At 40.4% G+C, this 22,348-nt stretch overlaps 1 protein-coding gene across 3 annotated transcripts in view; it reads right to left on the bottom strand.

The window, feature by feature from the left end:
- cadm1a (cell adhesion molecule 1a) overlaps positions 1 to 674 on the bottom strand; it is a 408,277-nt gene extending 407,603 nt beyond the window's left edge. For 2 of the 3 annotated variants that reach the window (XM_060846703.1, XM_060846706.1), the window contains exon 1: positions 524 to 673. In XM_060846703.1, the coding sequence (XP_060702686.1) occupies positions 524 to 623 (100 nt within the window). In that variant the 5' untranslated portion in view covers positions 624 to 673. Of the gene's footprint in view, positions 1 to 523 lie in introns of all 3 variants that reach the window. The other variant, XM_060846705.1, reaches the window with a different exon arrangement.
- Between the last annotated feature and the right edge of the window lie 21,674 nt (positions 675 to 22,348).

Here is a 22,348-nt window from a genome sequence, read left to right as displayed (position 1 = left end):
CAACCTTTCCCACCCCCCCAAGTCTTGCAACTTCGTTTGTCCGCGCATTAAAAAAAAACTCGTTCCTTGGGGCGAGTTGCTGAGATTTGGCAATGTTTGGGGAAAAAAAAGTTACATTTTCGACAAAATACGTGGATGGAGTCAATCCTTACCCCCGCGCCCCCCCCCCCAATAACCAACCAAAAGAAAAAACCTTTGAGGGTGGGGGGGTTGCAATCAATTCTGAAAGGGGGGGGGGGGGTGGTGGAGGAAAATACAGCTAACTTCACTGCGATTCAACTGTAACCGAGCGGGGTTATTCCTCCCCGGCAATCTCGCTGTCTCCCACTCCCACCCCCACCCCAAGGGAACGTCTTGAAACAAGAAAAGGAGTCTTGCGAGCAGCTTCTATCTTGTTTATTTGCTTGTGTTTTTTTCCCCCCTCTCTTTCGTTCTGTCTGTTTTTCTCTCTCTCTCTCTCTCTCTCCCCAGTTTGTGTGTGTCTCGCCTCTGCGTTCCTCACCCCTTGCCGAGCCCCGCTTACCTTTCCCGATGAGAAGTGCCCAGACAGCGAGGGTGAGGAGATGCTGAGTAGTAGGAGCAGCAGTCACAGCGCTAGGCATTGCAAACGCCATGTTGAACATACACCTGCTTGTGTGTAGAGCCGAGCCGAGCGGATTGGAGGCGCTGCCCCACCTCCTCATGCTAATCACCGCCTAATCAGATGATAATCAGATGCTAATGAGATGCTAATTGCACGGACTGGAACGGAACAGAATGGAAATCGATCTCGGAATATGCAGCAGCAGGGGAAGGTTGAAGGGGGGAGACAGAAAAGCAGAAGGCACAAGCTGTAAAACAATGTGCCCCCAACCCTTGCTTTTCTGACTATCCCCTCTCTCTCTCTCTCTCTCAGGTTCGCTGTTGATTCTCCTCCCCCTTTTCTGTGTTGTCTCCGAGTTAAAGCTTGACCATCTATCTATCTGTTCGTGGGCATGTCCCACTCTGTCCAAGCCGGGATCACCATCACTCTCAACTGTTGCCCCCACCAACTGATGGAGTCTTTTCACAGCACGGGGGGGTGTCAGTGGTCAATTTTGAGTTGGATCATTTCTTGAGAATCACTAAGCGTTGCTTTTCCTTCTCATGAGTCTGACAATTCCTCAGGGCGAGTGGGCAAAGCAAAAACCCAAGGTTTGGTTCCCAGCCCGAATAAGTCAAGTGATTTTCAAGGTGGCAGGATCAAGGTAAAACAGCCTGGGAAAGTTTGGTGTGTGTTTTTGGGAGGGGTGAGGGCAGCGCGGAGTTGGTCAGCCATGGCTCTACATTAGAAAGGTACATAGTGTAGAGAAGTTAAGAACTTCAGTCACCACACAGTCTTACCAGGACAATGAGGCTGCTGACCCATTGAATATAGGTGACTGGTGATGGTTTAACATGAAAGGATAGAGGCTGAGAAGGAAAGTCCTTCATAGTTACTACCATCCTTGTCGGAATCAAACCCATGCTGTTGGTATTAATCTGCGTCATAAACCAGTTGCTGAGGTGGCTGAGCTAAACCAAACGCCTAGACAGTGGGAATGCACTCTCAGGTAAAAACAAGGACTGCAGATGCTGGAAACCAAATTCTAGATTAGAGTGGTGCTGGCAAAGCACAGCAGTTCAGGCAGCATCCGAGGAGCAGGAAAATCGACGTTTCGGGCAAAAGCCTGATGAAGGGCTTTCGCCTGAAACGTCGATTTTCCTGCTCCTCGGATGCTGCCTGAACTGCTGTGCTTTTCCAGCACCACTCTAATCAGGAACGCACTCTCAAACAGCTGATCAGAATGCACTTCCAGTCTACTTTAGTTGCCTTGAACAAACAATGAGGGTGTAGCTGATTATCTCCGAGATTCATTTGTGTCACACATGCCGATGAAGAGGGGGACCACTGCAAAGAAGAACTTGGGTAAATTCACCAACATCCAGCCAGTGTTCAGCTTCACGTTCACACCAGAATCTGCAAAGCAGGATCAGTGATCCGGCAACTCCACACAGCCTGGGCCATCTGACACCATCAATACACACATGGAAGTACTATATCACCTGTTTACAGTCAAACCACCAAGCCTTGTCAGAAAACAACAAAGGTGAACATCATCCACCAGCTTAAACTCTTGGGCATCTCACAGACAGGTAATCCCAACAGTGAGGGACTGGTGGCAGAGGACAAGTCCTTGTGACAGAGAGATGAAAGATGCTGTCAGGACAAACATGGACATACAATCGCATCTGATTGGCTGCAGGTGAAGATAATGGGCTCACTCAAAGAGGACCTAGCTAAATAATGGGGAATGGGTCTGGATGGATTGCTCTTCAGAGGGTTGTTGTGGACTTGTTGGGCCGAAGGGGCTGTTTCCACACTGTAGGGAATCTAATCTAACCTATTCTAAATACAGTTAAGAGGGACCTTCAAGAGCAAGGTATTGCGTGGGAGATTCTGTTGGACTGGTGCTTGTGGTGGAGTCATGCTGTTCATTGTCCTACTTGAACAACAAATCTAAGTAGATAAGATCTAAACACCAAAGATCCACTCATTATTACTTTGTGCTATTTCGGAAGTGTGCAGTGCCTAAATTGGTTCCCATTACATCAGTGACTTCATCTCCTCAAAGCAGTATCTTTTATAATTTAAAGGTCACTGAACCACAGACTATACCAAGATTTTGCTGCGTAGCAGATTGAGGGGATGAGCCCATTCTATTCAACCAGAACAGAGCGTGAGTCCAATACTGTTCCTGTTATTCCAAACCACCTGCCAGCTATCTAGCCAACTGAGCTAACCGTCCCACTCCTACCCAGCCAACAATGTCTACACTTACCAGAAACGCTTCCTTGGCTGCGAGGCACTTAGCATGAACGCCGCTTTATAAATGTTAAGTTTTTCTTTGTTTTGAATGAGAATAACTGATCAAACAAGTGAGAATTTCTGAAATCAGAGGTTAATTCTGGACTGCTGGGAAAGCTAGAATCAGAAATGTCATAGCAACGGTGATTTTATTTTGTTGGCTGGGCTGCAGATCACCCTTATATTTAAGGATTCACCGAGGTACAGTTTATGTATGCTTAATGTGGAGTCCATACTTTCTCCATGTAGGGGTGTAAGTTCAGACAATTGAATGAATGAATTAGCACTGAACAACAGGTCTGACCCACTGTGATCTCCAGCATTGTTTTCAGTTCAGATTCCAGCATCTGCAACAATATGCTCCTACCTTCCATTTCTGAGCATGGTTAATCTGCTTCTATCACTTGTCTAGGGATAACCATCCTACTGCTTTGGGCTTTGGAGTAAAGGATTGACTGAAGTTGAATTGGAGGAATACTACTTTGAGGTGACAGCTGTACCATTGCAGGTTTCTATTGTAAGTGAGAGTGGCTGATTAATCATTAACACTCCCCTAGAGTGCTACAGACCGAGTACATACGGATCAAGTAGCAGATTATAAATCTGCCATATCACACCTGCACCAACTATAGTGTGCCGAGAAAGGATTGATGCTTCCAAATCCATAAACTTGTTGGAGCTGATATAATTGTATCCAGGTCTTCAAAAGCCTTGGTAGATGTGAGAAAATTGTAACTAGGAAGCTAATTTTAGCCTAACCCCCACCCTCTCCCAGCAGGACATTGTGATCAGATTGACTGCCAGAAGTTAATAGGCAATTGTAGCAAAGCATATCTCTTTCTATTGTAATCACTAAACTAATGTAACAAGTATCTGGTTTCCCATTTCATTAGGTGGGAATGAAGGAGTGAAATGTATCCACTTTGCAGAGAAACAGGCAGAATAATTCCCGATGAAGTCAGAAGTAGAATGACAATTGTTGCAAATTTGTAACTTAAAAATAGCAACAATTCAAATATGCCTGATTTTGTAGGTTATTTTCTGCACCATTTTCAATCCTTCACATTATGCATTAGCTAAGTAAAGGCAAAGTCACCATAGTCCTAGAACCATCGGGCTGCTGTCCCATTAGAGAGAGAAAACTGGTGGTGGTTTAACCTGAAGTTTGCCATACCTCAGATATCCAGACAAGTTGAGGGGGAGAGTCCTTCATGGTAACTTCAGCTGGAATGGGAATTGAACCGATACCATTAGCATTACTCACCAGCTAAGTGACACTATCATGCAAGAGATCCCAGAAGAAAGCTCAGTGGGAAGTAAAATTGTGTGGGCAAGGAAAGGATAGTTAATCTGATCTTGCCTGTTTTCTGACAAGTTGACATGATCATAGAGTAAGAAAACTACAGCACTTCCAAAATAAAATAGATCATTATGCAGTCTCACATTAATGGCAATGAAAAATAAATAACTCTTACATTTCCATTGACTCACCGGACACTGAGCTACCAGGTCAATGGACTGAGCTGAAAGACTCTCAATTCATTTTGTAGTAGGAATTTCTTAGAGCACAGAACTATTCCAAATTAACCACAAGCTACCAACCCTTTAGAGACTGTTGATGTGGAAAATTGAAAATTGTCCCACTAACCTTATTAGAGTCAAGAGTGTCGTGCTGGAAAAGCACAGCAGGCCAGGCAGCATCTGAGGAGCAGGAAAATCAACGTTTTGGGCATCAGCCTGACTTGCTGTGCCTTTCCAGCACCACAGTCTTGACTCTGAATTCCAACATCTGCAGTTATCACTTTCTCCCACCAGCCTAATTAGCAATACTTTTCTCAGGTGATTGTTGGAATTATTGGAATAAAGGAGACTTAGCATCACAATATACCCAATGCTTAAAACTGACAACGGTACTCAAAATTTCCAACTGCTAACATTGCTTATACTGATGGGCATAAAATTTTTTTTAAAATGCTTTTGCCCAATTTTTCTTTAAAAACTAACTTTGACGCTGAATTAAGAACTATTGCACAAAATCCAAAACCATGAGCATCCCTGACAAATCTTAGACCTTCATTACTTAAAACTGATATTTTTTCTCCAAGTGTTAAAAGGTTAAGAGCATATTGTCCTGAAGTGTGTTTTAGCTGGGCATCACAAAAAGGTAAAACAAAGCAAAAACTAAGATGGAGCAATGCATGGTTGCTCCAACACATTTCAGAACTATCAGTTGCAAAACAGCTCTGACACAGAACTGGGAATTGGATGCCTGAGAATTTTTTCCACTGGGATATTTTGCTTGACATGAAGGATTGAAAATGAGGCAGAAAATAGTTTAGCCAGTCAGGTGATTTTTTAAAAAATATAAATTAAGAATTCTGACTATTATCATCCTGCTTCCAACTTAATTTAATGTTATTCTGCCTGCTTCACTGTCAGGTGGATGCATTTCACTACTTCAATCCATTTAATAAAATAGGTATCAGATACTCTTTGCAGTGGCTGTAAACAATCAGAATGGAAGAATGTTTTATTGCAAGTTGACTATTATTTTGATCAATGCCATTTCCCTTCATATTTACTCTCAAATGTAGCACTAAATCAAATAGCTGAAGTCCCTTTTTCTGCACCTAATTCTCAGGCACTGAAGAACTGAAACACCTGCATTTGCAAATTTTAAGAAGGATTTAGATTCCACTAAAAACCATCACTTTTATTCTTGCCTGTTTTCTCCCATGAGTAAGGGCATGAGAATCTGTCTGATAAAGCTTGGATTATGGCAGCAAGAGAGAAGAAGAAAAATAATCCCAAGAATAAACAGTTGGTGGAGCAAGTCTACACATTTTATTCCTTAATTTCCAACATCATTGTAAATACTTGGATGTTTTTCTAATACCAACTGAGCTCCATTAAAGGAAAGCATTCTAAATTGTAGAAAACAGTAACTATTGTGTTTTTTTTCAATGATAGAAGGACTGAAATTAGAAAAACAAGTCCAGTTTAGTTCTACATAGCTCTAAAACAAGACTGCAAATATTTGTGTGTCTATTTTAAACATGATTAATTTATGAAATTCAACTTCGCAAGGCATTGTTTATATACAAACAACTAACTTTGTCCACATTTGAGAGGCTGTTAGGAGATGAATAGATTGAATAATAAGTTCTCCAAATGTAGCCAATTAGGTCGTCATTAGATTATTTCACAACTACGTATGAAAATACTCTAGAGTATTGCGTACTGGGGTCTGGTCCAGCTCTTTAATTATACAACATCCACAGAAACTACACTGAATAATTTTTTTTGTCATGAATTTTTCCTTCAAATTCAATCATTTAAATTAGACCAAGCCTAAGTTGAGATAGTGGTGCATACAAGGGAGGTAAATAATTTGAACTTAATCGGTGCAAATATGATGAGTTTTCGAGTTTTGCGTACAGATTTGTAGTTCAGGTACTGGTTGCCGTGGTTGCGGATATGTTCGCCAAGCTGGGAAGTTGATTTGAGATGTTTCGCCCTCTGTCTAGCTGACATCTTCAGTGCTTTGGAGCCTCCTGTGAAACACTGCTGTACTGTGTCTTCTGGAATTTCTTTGATTCCATTTCTGCTGCTTCTGTTAGCCAGTTCCAGTTGTTTGTTGTAGTGGCTGTATATTGGGTCCAGGTCTATGTGTTTGTTGATGGAGTCCGTGGATGAGTGCCATGCCTGACAGCCAGACTTCTTCAAATTCATGACAGTCCATAAACCGACAGCCACGCTCACCAGAATAAAAGACCCTATACCCACCATGTGCAAGACTGATGTATTTTACAAGATTCCATGCGACGATTCCATGTATGAAGCACTATATAGGACAAATAGGCAGATAACTAGCAATCTGCATCCATGAATACTAAGTAGCTACTAAACGCTACAACCAGCTATCCCTTGTAGCCACACACACAGATGAGCAGGGACCACAGATTTGACTGGGACAACACAATAATCATAGTACAAGCTAAACAAAAGACACCCAGAGCATCTCGAGGCATGACACTCATCCACGGACCCCATCAACAAGCACATAGACCTAGACCCAGTATACAGGCCACTACAATGAACAATCTGAACCAGAAACTGGAAGCAGCAGGAACGAAACCAAATAAGTTCCAGAAGACCCAGTACAGCAACGTTTCACAGGAGGCTCCACAGCACTGAAGACATCACTTAGACAGGGGATGAAATTTGTGCAAATCAACTTCTCAGCTCAATGAACATACCCACAACCATGATGAGGCTTTCTTTGTATATGACAAGTTTTGCATTTGATTGAATTGCCAGATGTTCAAAACTCAGGAAGTGCCATAATTTTTAAGATATGAAATAATTGGAGAAACTGTAACTCTCAAAGGCAGTAATTTTCAGATTGGAGTGGGATATTAAAAAGTAAATAACACAATAATTGGAATCCCAGCCCTTGCTTGTCCACTTTCAGCAGGAATGGGCCAATGAGGAGGCAACCAAACCCCTTGCTGGAGGATTTTAGTGACCAAGGTAAAATGGAAAAGTGTTTTTTCTCCTTGGAGCACAAGGCATGAGGGGAGATTTGACAGCAGTGTACAAGATTGTGAAGGATGTAAATAAGGCTGTCAGGGGAAAGTTGTTCCTATTGGTTGATGGTGCAAGAAATAGGGAGCACAAATTTAAAGGTTTGAATCAGAGATACAGGGGGAAATGTGAGGATGAACTTTTATGTGCGGTGAGTAGCAATAACCTGGAACTAGCTACTCATGAGGGTGATGCAAGTTAAAAACGATCAAAGATTTCAATGAGAGTTAGATGGACATTTCGAGGAAGTAAAGCTGCAGGGCTAAGGGGATTGAGTGCAGCTAACTAGATTGTTCTACAGTGAGCTAACATGAATTTGATGGACACAAAGGCCTGCCTCATACTTAAACATTATTTTAAAATGTAACCCTAGGCAGTGAAGGAATGCCATTGGATGCAACATACTCGTTTTGCTCACTCCCATGCATCTTCCCTTATCTCCTCTGACTCATCAGATCTCCTCTACAAGACCTCTGATCTCCTCAACCTATGACCGCATCCCCTGATCTGTCCCTTGTCTCTGATCTCCCCTGACACTTCCACTGTTGCCCAGGTTCAAACATTGATGTTCCTCTGTCTTGGCTTCACGATCTCCCTTAGCTCCAGATTGCAATGACCCTGCCAGTAACACCTACGTTTCCCTGAACCCTTGCCTTGCCTCAACCACTTTACAGTTTCCCCGAAAATGGCAAGTAAAGATGTGAATCAGTTTCTGCTGTTATGGATGAAGGGCCAAGCTAGTAGATGCACAGGATGCTGGATGACAATAAAAATTGAATTTCCAGAAGGAGGCATATGTCAAGTATAGACAGCTGGGATTGACTGAATCCCGAGAGGAGCATGAGGGCTGTAGGAGTACACTTAAGAGGGAACTTAGGAGGTGCCAAAGGGGGCGTGAGATTGGATTTTTCTTAACCCTATTTGCCAAACTAAAGAGATTCTAAAATACGTTGATGGCAAAAGAATAACTAGGGACAGAATAGGCTTCTTAAAAATCAATGAGAGCATCTATGCGTGGAACCGCATGAGATGGGTGAGATGTTAAACAAATACTTCACCTCAATATTTATCATGGAGAAAGATATGGAAGCTAGGGAACGTGGGGAAATAAATAGTGATGTCTTCAAAAGTGTTCATGTTACAGAAGAGGAGGTACTGAAAATCTTAAAATGCATAAAGGTAAATAAATTCACAGGAACTGAGCAGGCCTATTCTTGAACTTTATGGGAAGCTAGGGAAGAAATTGCTGGGCCTTTTGCTGAGATATTTGTATCATCAACAGCCATGGGTGAAGTGCTGGATGACTGAAGGATGGCTAATGTGATGCCATTATTTAGGAAAGGTGGTAAGGAAAAGCCAGGGAACTATAGACTGGTGAGGCTGACATCTGTATTGAACAAGTCGTTGGAGGGGATTCTGCGGACAAGATTTATATGCATTTGGAAAGGCAACGAGTGACTAGGGATAGTCAACATGGCTTTGTGCATGGGAAATCACATCTCACTAACTTGATTGAGTTTTTTAAAGAGGTGACAAAGAAGATTGATGATGGCAGAGGGGTAGATGTTGTGGTGGCAGAGAGGTGAAGTTTAACATGGAGTTCAGCAGAGTTCTACATGGTCAACTGCTTAGCAAGGTTAGATCACATGGGGTCCAGAGGCACCTAGCCAATTGGATACAGAATTAGCTTGAATGTAGGAGACCGAGAGTGGTGAGACAGGGTTATTTTTTGGACTGGAGGTTTGTTACCAGCAGTGTGTCACAAGGACTGGGGCTGGGTTTGTTGCTTTTCATCATTTATATAAATTATTTGGATGTGAATACAGGAGGCGTAGTTAATGAGTTTCAGGTGACACCAAATTTGGTCGTGTATTGGACAGTGAAGAAGATTATCTCAGAGTACAATGGGACCTTGATCAGATGGACCAATGGGCTGAGTAGTGGCAGATGGAGTTTAATTTAGATAAATGTGCATTTTGGTAAGGGAAACCAGGGCAGGACTTATACACTTAATGCTAAGGCTTTGGGGAATGCTGTTGAACAAAGAGACCTAGAGGTACGGGTGCATAGTTCCTTGAAATTGGAGTTGCAGGTAGACACGGTGATGAAGAAGGCATTTGACATGCTTGCCTACATTGGTCTGTGCATTGAGTGTAGGAGTTAGGAGGTCAGGTTCTGGCTGTACAGGACATTGCTGAGGCCACACTGCACACACTTCTACTCTTTCTGTTATGGGGTTTGAAAACGATTGACAGGAATGTTGCCTGTATAGGAGGGTTTGTGCTGTACTGAGAGGCTGACAAGGCTGGAGCTCTTTTTGCTGGAGAGTCAGAGGCTGACGGACCTTATAGAGGTTTATTAAATCATGAGGGACATGGATAGGGCGAATAGCCAAGGTCTCTTTCCCAGGGTAGCGGAGTCCAGAACTAGAGGTCATAGGTTTAGGGTGAGAGGGGAAAGATTTAAAAGGGATCTGATGGGCAACCTTTTCACACAGAAGGTGGAACAAGCTGCCAGAAGACGTGGTGGAGGCTTGTGCAATTACAACCCTCAAAAGGCATCTGGATGGGTATATGAATAGGAGGGGTTTGGAGGGATATGGGCCAAATGCTGGCAAGTACGATTAGATCTTTTGAGAGCAGTAATGAAGTGGCAGAATGCATTGATTCAATAATTAGAATGGTTTGTGGAAACAACAGAAATGCTTTAATGGGACATTTTACTTTCCACGGAGATTCGGAGTGAATTTTGTTAATTTCCTAGAGAAATATGCTGCAGTAGTGAGTGATGAGAATGACTTATTTAATCATCTAACAGAAAGGAAACATTCATCTACCAATTATCATTATATAATCAAATACAGTATTGAAAATAAGAGACTAGGTATTGCTCCTAAGATCCTAAATTTTGACAAAGTTGCCTTCAGTGGTGTATTCACACAAAAGGTGATACATGAATTGAACGAGCAGACGAAGGAAATAGTGGAGGCCGCTACAATTCCAATATTTGAAAGGCATCTTGATGGGCATTTGAATAGGAAGGGGTTAGAGGAAAAGTGCAAAATGCTGGCAAATGGTGCTGTGTCAGATGTCTGGTCTGCATGGACGAGTTGGACTGAAAGGTCAGTTTCTGTACTATATAACTATGCCTCTATGACCTTTGGACTGGACCCTCCCCTATATCAGCAGTAATATCCAGTTCTCCTGTTCTATATAACTCAACAAGTCAACTTATAAAAGCCATTAGAAGTGCAACCAATTAGTTTGAGTCTTGAACAGGAGAAAAACATGGTTTGAAGCTTCCACAAGACAGTTTAAGTTAAGATAGGCTGGCAAGAAATTTAAAAAGAATCAAGAACAAGTACTTGCCTTTGAAAGTTAAAGTTTACCCTTATTTCGAAGTGAAGCAGAACAAGATGCCAGAGAATCACACATTGCATAAATTTGATATCCCTGATGTTGGACAGCATTCACCCACCAATCATATTGGTAAATAGTAGATGTGCCCAGAGCATTTCAGAAATTGTCCCAGTTCTTTTGCAAGAGAAATCTGAAATAAATTCCATTGTTCTCCTGTTCCCCCATTGCCTGAACTCTCATTCTTCTTAAAATATTTATTCAATTTTTCTTTCAAACAGATTCAATAATATCTCTCTCAATATCTTTTCAATAACCCTCTTAATAAATGTATTTCTGTTAATGTCTCTTCTCAACATCAATTTCCCATCTAGATTAAATAGTCTTTCCTTACTTAAGCAATCAAGACCCTTTTTATAGTTTTAAAATCCTCAGTTACATCTTCTCTTGGCTTTCTCTGTCCAATTGGAATAGATGCAATATCTGATGTCTTTATGTCTGCCAATAGTTTCCCATCTTCTTGTACTCTGTGCCCCTATTGAATAAACTACAAGACTTTGTCAGATCTTTTATCCATGACTGCAGCACACTTCCAGGAAACTATATATTTGAACTTGAATCTGTTTATTCTCTCTGTCCCCTCCCTGAAGACTTTACACTCACTGTTGGTTTGTTAAATCCTCTATCACTTTCTGAACACTATTTCTACTAAAATCCACTTATTGGATCAATTGAACACATCTTCAACCAACTCATTAAAATGTTAAATCTGAATTATCTCCAATACACCTTTGATTAGCCCATGTATTTTGGAATGTTCACTAAATATAAATTATGGATTCTAAGTGATTATCCACCAATGAGGATGAACAAAGTGGTTTTCTTATGTACCTTATTCTTGTCTCCCCTCTTGAACAAGAAAACATTGGCCACTCTTCAATCTCATGGCACAATGCGCGTATCTAAGTAGATGGAAAAAGACATTAAAGTCAAAGTCTTTGCTTTCTCTCACATCTGACTAAGGTGCATGCCAACATGACCCAGTGAGGTTTCCACCTGTGTTCTGTCAGTGTTAAAGAGTTAGCTCTTATTTAACAATTGGTTCTTACAATTTCCTTATTCTCTAGTAGTCTACCTATGTCAGTACTATCACCATTTGTCAAAAACAATACACAGTACTTGATGGATCTCTAGAATACTTTTATTCTCCACAGCTGGAATCTGTTCTTCAACTGAGTGGTCCTGCTCTCAAACTTTAATTTCTAACATGCTTATAAAATCTCTGAGTATTCTCTTTTGTCCTGCCTTTATGCTCCCCTAACTACTTTCACTATATTCGCCATCATCGTCATTAGTATCATGAACTTTGTTATGTTGCTTCATTTAAGTAATAGTGGGGTATTTATAAATGTGTCTGAATTCGATGGCCACCATATATGCTGTCCAATTTACTTTTACAGTGAGGACATTTAAGAAACAGCAAAGTGGGATGTTGGGGAAGGAGAGACTGGGTGCAACTTCCTCACAACCTTCTCTAGTGGAGCAGCAGCATTGTTATTTTACTTCTTGAACTGCTTGACTGTTGTAAAAATGCATTTGGTTCAACAATGTCCTTTTGGGAAGGAACCTTGCCATCCTTACCCAGTCTGCCTTAACTATGACCACAGACCCACAGCAATATGGTTGATTTTTAAATGTCCTCTGACATGACCCAGTAAGCCACATTTGTTCAAAAAGGTGGCCACCCCAACCACCTGAAGGCCAATTAGAAATGGGCAAAAATACCCACATCCTATGATTGGATTTTAAAACAAAATATATTCTTTTAAATGACTCATTAATGGCAGGAATCCCAAATTGGCTAGAAATTCAAATATCCCAAACAGATGGATTCCACAAGGTCACCTTTCTTCACTCTTTTATTTGACTAGATCTCTTCCTGAGTCTTGAATCGCTGCTCACGGACCCTCAAGTCATATACCTTCTGTTTCCTATAACTTGCTAAAACAGAACATCATGAGTAGAGCCAAGTGCCTTGCTGAAAACTCATGTTAACTTGATCAGAAAGTTGTCCATGACTGAGGCTGCTCCTACTCTGATCCATAATGGCAGCCTTGCATTTAGAAATGATCTGAAATGCAATCACTTCTGAGGAACCAGCCAAAATCAATGCGGAGCCACTTCAAATGAAGGATATGCAATAAAAACAGAAAGTGCTGGAGAAACGCGGTAGATCTGGCAACATCTGCAGAGCAAGAAACCGACATTTCAAGTCTGATATGATTTCTCTTCAGAACACTGTCCACATAATGTGGCGACACTATGGCTTTAAGAGGAGTATTTTGTCGTGATTTTATTTTAAAGAGAGGTTTTGAGACAAAGTGCTGGGTTGTCGCTACCAAGTCAATAAAGTAAACAGCTTGTAAGACCCTGGATTCTTTTAAAGTGAGAACAAAATAAGTAGCATTAATAGGTGGAGTCAAACTTCCACAGAAACAGGGTTTTAGTTTAGCTTTCAGTTGTTGGAGTTTAGAAGTTGGTTGTGGAGGCTCTGGACATCTCTCCCCACTGCAGCAAAAAGCTTGAGTTTCTCTCTCTGCCAGAATTTTCTCCTGGACTGGAGAAACATTGCATGTAAGACAATGTATTTTACTGAATTTGCCTTTGCCAAGGGATTTGTGTAATGTTACTATATTACAACACTTGCTGTTTAGCAGTTAAATAATCTATTATTCTGTTAACATTTCCAGTAGAGTTAAAGTTATAAGAATTCTTCTTTCTTTTAATGGAGTATAAGATTGAAATGCATTTTGCTTAAAGCTGAGTAGTGGGACCAATCAAGTTACATCTGGAACACAGCACTTACACCTGCCTTTAAATAAAATAAAAGTTAGAGTCTAGGCTATCTGCTTGGTATATTTGAAGGAGGTTTGCTCTGGTCCACAACAATATGCGAGAGTCTTTCATTGCAACTTCAAGGGAGCTGTTGCATTGGCAGTCTGAAGGACTGAGCTGCAAATGTGTTGCTGGTCAAAGCACAGCAGGCCAGGCAGCATCTCAGGAATAGAGAATTCGACGTTTCGAGCACAAGCCCTTCATCAGGAATGATTTTTTTTAAAGCAAGTCTGAAGGACTGACCCTCCCAATTCCAGAGACACTACTTGTCAGTCCCAGCTATTTCTCACAAAGAAAATTTCAACCCTGCAGTCTAGATTACAGAAAGAAGCCCCTTTGACAAAAACTGTCCCAGCGTATCTCATTCACAATATTCCTCTTACAATTAACCATTTCCGGTTCCATTGCCCAACAAGTAGGATCACAATAAGCATTGCAAGGATGCAAAATGCTATGATAATGAAGTTTAAAAAAAAAGTGGTTCATCATGAAATAATTCCAATTGACAAGTATAATAACCAAGCATAGACCTGAATGCAGAAATCAAAAACTTTGTGGAAAACATTCACTCATACGTCTGTGCATGTGGAATCCTTTAGTCTGACAGTACGGAACAAATGTTCGGAGTTCTGTGTCCTTGAAGGTCCAGTCGATATATTCAGGCAGCAGTGCAAAGACCCCTCAGCTTTATAGCTAGCCAGCTGAGTCATGCAAGTCTCGACTTGCTTCAGATGTCACCAGACAGTTTATTGGTAAAACAATTCTGACAATTCAACAGCTTACCTTCAGACGTCTATGGACAAACAAAAAATATGTAAATGTGTGACAAATCCTTGAAGTCCCTATCCTTAAGCCTTTTGGATTATTATTGTTCAATATCAATTTTAGAATATAATCATTCTATTATTATTAAAAGCAAGGGTCCTCTGTGAGGAGAAGAATGTCCATTTGGAGTGAATGATCAATATAAAAGATGGAAACATTTAATAATCATTACTTCTAAAAGCATATTAAAGGGGAGATTAATCCCAAAAAGGTTCAGAGTGGAAGATACAACATTATGATTGAAAAAAATGCTCATTTTATACCCTGTTGTTCTGAAGGAAAGCAAAAGCCAGGGTTTTCCCAGCACAAGGCAACTCTCACCATTGGACATGACATAGATCTTCAGCCCAAATGGGGAGGAGTGGAACCTTCCCAATGCCAGTCAATTAACATAAGCGTTGTTAATCGGCTGCTACCAAAAAGACATCTGTTGCAGTCTCATTGCCCACTCTCTCAGTTTCAGAGTTACATCTGATTCTGGTGGTAGGACTTAACTTGTACTGGGAATATCACAAGTTTTGGCAGGGCCAAGATCCTTACTTGGTCATGAGGGAAATTAGAAAAAAAAGTTTTCAAGGCTTCTGAAATAATATTTCCACTTTATTGAAAATAGATATATCCTGAACGCCTGGAAAGTAGCCAACATAGGATATATTTTTAGAAAGGCAAGCAAAGCATGCTTAGAGGTGATTTAGTTTAACATCTGATATATGTAATGCTTTGGAGTCTTTAAGTAAAAGGTTTAAAATACCTTATATCTATAGATAAAAAGGGAATACTTAAATATAGCCAGCGTGGATCGAAGGAGTTGTTAGTGCTTAACAAGTCTCATGGTATTTTTCAAAGAGGTGAAAAGCATTGTAGATAGGGCAAATATGCTGCAGATAGTGCACATAGATGTGAGGAAACCCTTAGATCAGATATCACATAAGAGATAACTAGAGGAGATTAAGGGCTACTATGTTCAACCAGACAGTGGATAGCTCACTGTAAAAAGAAACATTAGTTATTAGGGAGAAAATAAAGTCAGAACTAAGGACAGTTTTAGTTTGACAGAGCTAGAGACAGATAAGGAAATGGAGAAAAAAGAAGTGATTGGAAGGGTGCAACTGTAGACTTACATTCTCATCATTTGGAATAGAGGAGTAGTATTGAAAATTGCAGGTGACAGCAAAATAAAAAGGATAGTTAATACTCAAAAATGCTAATGGAAGCTGTAAAACAATATTGGTAAGGTGGGGAAATGGAGCAAAGTATGACGAAGAAATTCAAGTTTTGGCATGATCAATTTTTATGAAAGAAAAGTACTAACGCTCAAGGAGGAAATAAACTTAGTGCTGTTGAAGAGCAGAAGGGTTTGGGAGAACAGTTTTATAGATCATTAAAAACAACATTGCAGGTTGGTAACCCATAAATAAGCTAATTGAATTCAGAATTTATGACAGGATCTCTAGAATGTATAAGCTAAGAGCTAATGGTGAACTATATAAAACCTTAACAGGACCTTAGATTACAGTACTCTGCATAGTATTGGATTCCAGACCAAAGGAATTCTATAAAGGTCTTAGAGGAGTAACAATGTACATACAGGAAGGAGACTGGTTGGAATGACAAATATACAGAAAGACTTGAATAATTCAGGCGTGTTCACTGGTACCATGTTGTGATAAAATGTGATCAGAGTGTTGATAACTTTGAAAGATTAGACTAGGGCAGGGTCAAAGCAATATGGTTTACCTAGCTGAAGGATCAAAAATGATGGGTAACATTGTACAGATTAAATACAAAAGATTTACATCAGAAGGTTGGACAAACTTCTTTATGTAACATTGAAATGCCATGGAATTGTCATTCCCAGAGTTAGTGGTTGAGGTATAAACTATACAATACTCAGGATAGGATTGGTGGATAAAAAAAATTGGGATTATAGAACATTGAATGGAATAGGTAAATATGATTAAAACTATTTACTGCCATGAAGGGTGAATGCCATCATGAACTATTTGAACGAAATAGCCTGCTCGCATGTTGTAATTATCTTGTATTTTTATAGTGGAGGAGCTTTGAAGAATCACAGTGTGAAATTTTAGTTTATTTCTAATCTGTACCTTAAAAAACAAGAAGCCTTCGCTCAGTGAAAAAACACCAGACAGCCAGTCCTTCAGAGACACTCAGGGAAAGGTCAACAAGCAACCCTCAATAACAATGCAGCATAGAGAGAGGTTTGTGCCTGAAAATGTGCGTGGTCTATCGACCTTTCCTCATTATAGAAACTTGTGAATTTCCAGATGTATTTCTTACAAATGAATTCTGTATGGGCAAAGTAGATTATGCCTCTCAGACCAGATTATGTCTTTGCAACATTTGCTGAACAAATTGCACTTCATGCAACAACACCTATTCCACAATCTCCAAATTAATCTTTTCCATCAGGATCTGGTTATGTTAAAAAAAACTCCTTTGTGGGTCAGCTTTCCAGTGTCATTACAGACTCTCCAGAAATGCATCCTGTCATTTTTAATTACCAGAGAACAAGAGAGAATATGTGAAAATCTAAATATTGGCACATACTTCCTTTATGCAAACCATACTTCCTATTGGCATGCTTTTTGTTCACAGTTTTGTGTCACTCTTTCTATTGCAAATTCCACAATAATAATGAAAGCCACTCTCCTGAAAGTGCACAGCATGTATTGGTTGTTGGAAGATATATCCATGGTATTGAAAATACTAATCTCTTTGTTGGTTGGACCAAATTGTCAGGAACAGGTTCATTTATTAAACAGGTCTGTAGGTAGATGAATAAATACATTAAAAATGTTATTCACATTTTGATATAATATAGTAACATTGAGGCACTTACCCATGTATTTGAAATTACTCATCTGCCGTTATTGTCAAATTGTTATTAAATTAATGTGAGGTCAAAAGAAGTCAGTGTAAATACAAAAACAAGTGTTTCCATGTGACTTCATGACATATTTATAAGTGGTTTTACAAATTGGTTGTGTCTTAAAATAAAAGTTGCTGAAACTTAAAGGAATTATATATTCAAAAGGATTAAATCACTATTTTGTGCCTGGAAATTTTACATATTTCAAAATAGATAAAGATTTTTCAAATACAAGAGAAAGTTACCATGGAAACCTTTACTTCATTGCTGAAGAATGTATATTCGAGCTACTGTATCTTTTTGTGCATTGAGAGTATCATTTTGTGTCGAGGAAGAAAAGCACCCTGATTGGTTAAATGTTGCAATGATTTACAAGAAAAAGAGAATAGAATGAGATTAGCTGATCAGAATGAACACAGAAGGAAAGGGGAAGAGGGACGTGTTAAATAAAAATTCTTCAGCACCTTGTGCCAAGATACAATAGCCAGGTGAGCGTGTGAAATTGTTGAAAATTAATAATAGTCAACATCATATTTTTAAAGCATTAGCTTTGCAGTCACATTAATTATGTCTTGTTTCCTTACAGATTCTCAATTTTCTCTCTGAAACTTAATATTTCAGTTTTGCTGCTGCCCTTCATTTTCAGCAGTGTCTCACCTCAGGCAATTTGTAGCTACTTATGGCATGATTGCATCAGACGTATATCTGGTGTTGCATAGATTGTGGGTGAGTGCAGGCGGTGTTGGAGAGGGAGAGGGAGAGGTGCGTGCACCAGTTGTCATTTAAGCTCAAGATTATGTTGCTGTGAAAGATGGATAAGAAAACCACAAGGAGCTAACAAGTCAGTTGCAGGCAGTCTAAAGAGAGAAGACTATAAGAGCTGGAAATCTCTGACTGAAATTGATGATAAATCAAACATTAATAGGCACAGTCTAGATGCCAGGTCTCCAAGCACAACTAAGATGATGTCAGCTAATTCAGCACAAATATAGAGATTGGACCAGGGACCATCCTTGTTTGTGAGGCTCAGCCACTCACTTTATAATCCTGCTGTACCATTGTAATCTTGTTTAAATCATTTTCTTCCATTTTCCTTCAGTCCTGAATGTTGAAGGCCGTAACAAACTGGCTACTTGCTGGCAGTGCCCGCAGGAAATCCAGCTGAGGAGATGGCCTCACAAAGGCCCCAAAGTAGTCCTGGTGAGATTTTCAATCAAGGTTGTTCAGTGATGATTAGGAGTAGGAACCTTGAGTTCTTTTCCAATTCTCATTAAATCTCTCCTAGGGAAAATAAAGTCGATTTATTCACTTCAGAAATTCACCAAGGCTTCTTATACAGCTACCACTTAGAAGGATAAAGGTAGCCAATACAAGTGAACACTGCCACCTGTAATCAGGTCATTGCACTGCTGAAAGTACATTGGTGCTGTAAAATATCAGTCAGTCAAATGTTTTAATCTATAATTGATATGCCACATCTTGTACTTGTCAATTATATCAAAACATAACATATTAAAAGTGGCACAGAGAACAGATGCAGCTTCTAATCTCTAAGGTTCCTTGGCTAAACAACAGTGTAACACAGAGTGACCTGGTTTGCTTAATAGCTTCAATTGAATAATATATTTCACCAGACTACACTATAGTTATAATGACTGAACACAAGCAACACCCTTAAAAGAGCAAGATCAGGCTAGTTGCTTTCATACCACAATCATATTCCAAACTCCAAGACTGTTCAAGAATAATGTCATATATGATGGCAAATGCATTGGGAGTATCAAGTTCCCTTTAAGTCAAACACCAGCCTGACTTGAAACTATATTTCCTTCACCAGTCATATCTTTGAATACTCTTGCAACAGCATCATGGGTGTAATTTAGCACTACGTATGCCACAGTTTAGAAGGCCTTACCATCAACTTCACAAGGGAAAGGTTTAAGGTGATTGAAGAAAGATATAGGGGAGATGTCAGAGGTGGGTTCTTTATACAGAGAGTGGTGGGTGCGTGGAATGCACTACCAGTGGTGATAGTAGGTTCAGATACGTTGTGGTCATTTAGGCAACTCTTGGATAGGCACATGGAGGATAGTATAATGATGGATATGTAGGTTAGTCTGAGCTTAGAGTAGGATAAAAGGTCAGCACATCGAGGGCCGAAGGGTCGGTAGTGTGTTGCACTGTTCTATGTTCTATGAAATTGGCCGTGTACAATAACTGCTAGACTTCCCACGCTCATGTTCCAAAAATTAATAAAAACAAACAAGTTACTCAGATTTTAATTTCAGTGCATTTACTTACGTGAATCAGAATGAACATCTGTTCAAATTCTTGTACCCAATTAAAGAAGGCAGTGAAGAAGCAGAAAATGGTGGAAATACTCAAGAGAGCCCCTATGGAATGAGAAGCAACTTAAGGTTTTAGGTCAATGACTTTTCATCAGAATTGAGAGTGTCCGACAATGGGAATGCCTTTTATGATGTGGCCAGAACAGTTGTTCAAGGAATTCTGAATGTCGAGGAGATATCTGTAATTGTAGGTGGGTCTGAAACACAAATAGTGGAATTTCATTTGAAATTCATACAGAATAGGTTGGAGCTGGAAGCAGTTGCTAAGGAAAAAGACATAGTGGTGAAAGAGGGTTTTGATAACTACCTGAAGTAAGGCGTTCGACAAGGTTCCCCATGGGAGACTGATGAGCAAGGTTAGATCTCACGGAATACAGGGAGAACTAGCCATTTGGATACAGAACTGGCTCAAAGGTAGAAGACAGAGGGTGGTGGTGGAGGGTTGTTTTTCAGACCAGTGGAGCTCCACTGGCCTGTGACCAGTGAAGCGCCACAAGGATCAGTGCTGGGCCCTCTACTTTTTGTCATTTACATAAATGATTTGGATGCTAGCATAAGAGGTACAGTTAGTAAGTTTGCAGATGATACCAAAATTGGAGGGGTAGTGGACAGCTAAGAGGGTTGCCTCAGATTATAACAGGATCTGACCAGATGGGCCAATGGGCTGAGAAGTGGCAGTTGGAGTTTAATTCAGACAAATGCAAGGTGCTGCATTTTGGGAAAGCAAATCTTAGCAGGACTGATACATTTAATGGTAAGGTCCAAGGGAGTGTTGCTGAACAAAGGGACCTTGGAGTGCAGGTTCATAGCTCTTTGAAAGTAGAGTCACAGGTAGATAGGATAGTGAAGAAGGCGTTTGGTATGCTTTCTGTTGTTGGTCAGAGTATTGAGTACAGGAGTTAGAAAGTAATGTTGTGGCTGTACAGGACATTGGTTGGGCCACTTTGGAATATTGTATGCAATTCCTATTGGAAAGATGTTGTGAATCTTGAAAGGGTTCAGAAAAGATTTACAAGGATGTTGCCAGGGTTGGAGGATCTGAGCTACAGGGAGAGGCTGAACAGGCTGGGGCTGTTTTCCCTGGAGCGTCAGAGGCTGAGGGGTGACCTTATAGACGTTTACAAAATTATGAAGGGCATAGATAGGATAAATAAACAAAGTCTTTTCCCTGGGGTGTGGGAGTCCAGAACTAGAGGGCATAGGTTTAGGGTGAGAGGGGAAAGATATAAAAGAGACCTAAGGGGCAACTTTTTCATGCAAAGGGTGGCACATGTATGGAATGAGCTGCCAGAGGATGTGGTGGAGGTGATACAATTGCAACATTTAAGAGACGTTTGGATGGGTATATGAATAGGAAGGGTGTGGAGAGATATGGGCCGGGTGCTGGCAGGTGGGACTAGATCGGGTTGGGATTTCTGCTTGGCATGGACGGGTTGGACTGAAGGGTCTGTTTCCATGCTGTACATCTCTATGACTCTATAAATGGAAATCCCATTGGAGAGGAAAGAAGAGCACCTTCAAAATCAGCATGTCTGGAGGAGAAGAGGCAGTGAATGAAACATTGATACAAAGGCAAAATATTTTGAATGCTGGAAATCTGCCATGAAACCTGCAAACCCTGGAAATACTCATAGGTCAGCTCCCATGGAACAAGGAACAAAGTTAATGAGTTTGGATTGTGATATTGCATCATTTTTGCTTTTGGAATAGCAATAACCCAAAACATATACCCAGTCAAATAAACACATGCTGGGTTATACTTTCTCAGAATAATTTTCTACTGTTTAGACTTTCCTTTCTATCTCTTCCCATGATTCATGATGTTTTTTTTTACCATAAATTCAAATTTGACAACATTCCATAAGAAAGGCAATTAGTTTAAAGCTTCCTGAAAATTCAGGCACATGATGGAAAACTGCAGTTCATTTGGGTTGTTGCTTCGTTGAAGATGGCAATGAGGTTGGTTAGACAGGATGATCTTTTCTGAATCCACATTCACTGTTATTTATATTAGAATCAGGAATCTACTTGATGGTGTAAGTAGGTTTGATTCCCTACAGTGAGGAAACAGGCCCTTTGGCCCAACAAGTCCACACCAACCCTCCGAAGAGTAACCCACTCAGACCCATTCCTCGACATTTCCCCTGACATCCTACACATCCCTGAACACTATGGGCAATTTAGCATGGCCAATTCATCTAACCTGCCCATCTTTGGACTATGGGTGGAAACCCACACAGACACTGGGAGAATATACAAATTCTACACAGACAGTTGCCTGAGGAGGGAATTAAACCCAGGTCCCTAGCACTATGAAGCAACAGTGCTAACCACTGAGCTGCCATGCTGCTCTCTTTGTAAACTTATTTCTGCACATCCATTCTTAAGTTTACTTATGTTCACCAACCCCACTGTTACATGGCGTGAATTAAGATAAGTGCATTCGCTGTCAATTTGGTAACCTTTCCGAAGATAGGCATTTCATCACACTCTTATGAATCTGCTACTACTTCCATTATGTTCAGTGATTCCCTCAGAATTATAGTCAAGCTTCACAAATCTCCTCCTTAGTGCTCCC

Source organism: Hemiscyllium ocellatum, chromosome 29 (genome assembly GCF_020745735.1).
Source record: "Hemiscyllium ocellatum isolate sHemOce1 chromosome 29, sHemOce1.pat.X.cur, whole genome shotgun sequence".
NCBI lineage: Eukaryota > Metazoa > Chordata > Chondrichthyes > Orectolobiformes > Hemiscylliidae > Hemiscyllium > Hemiscyllium ocellatum.
The sequence above is the reverse complement of the archived record's forward strand: the minus strand, read 5'-3'. Positions and strand labels throughout refer to the sequence as shown.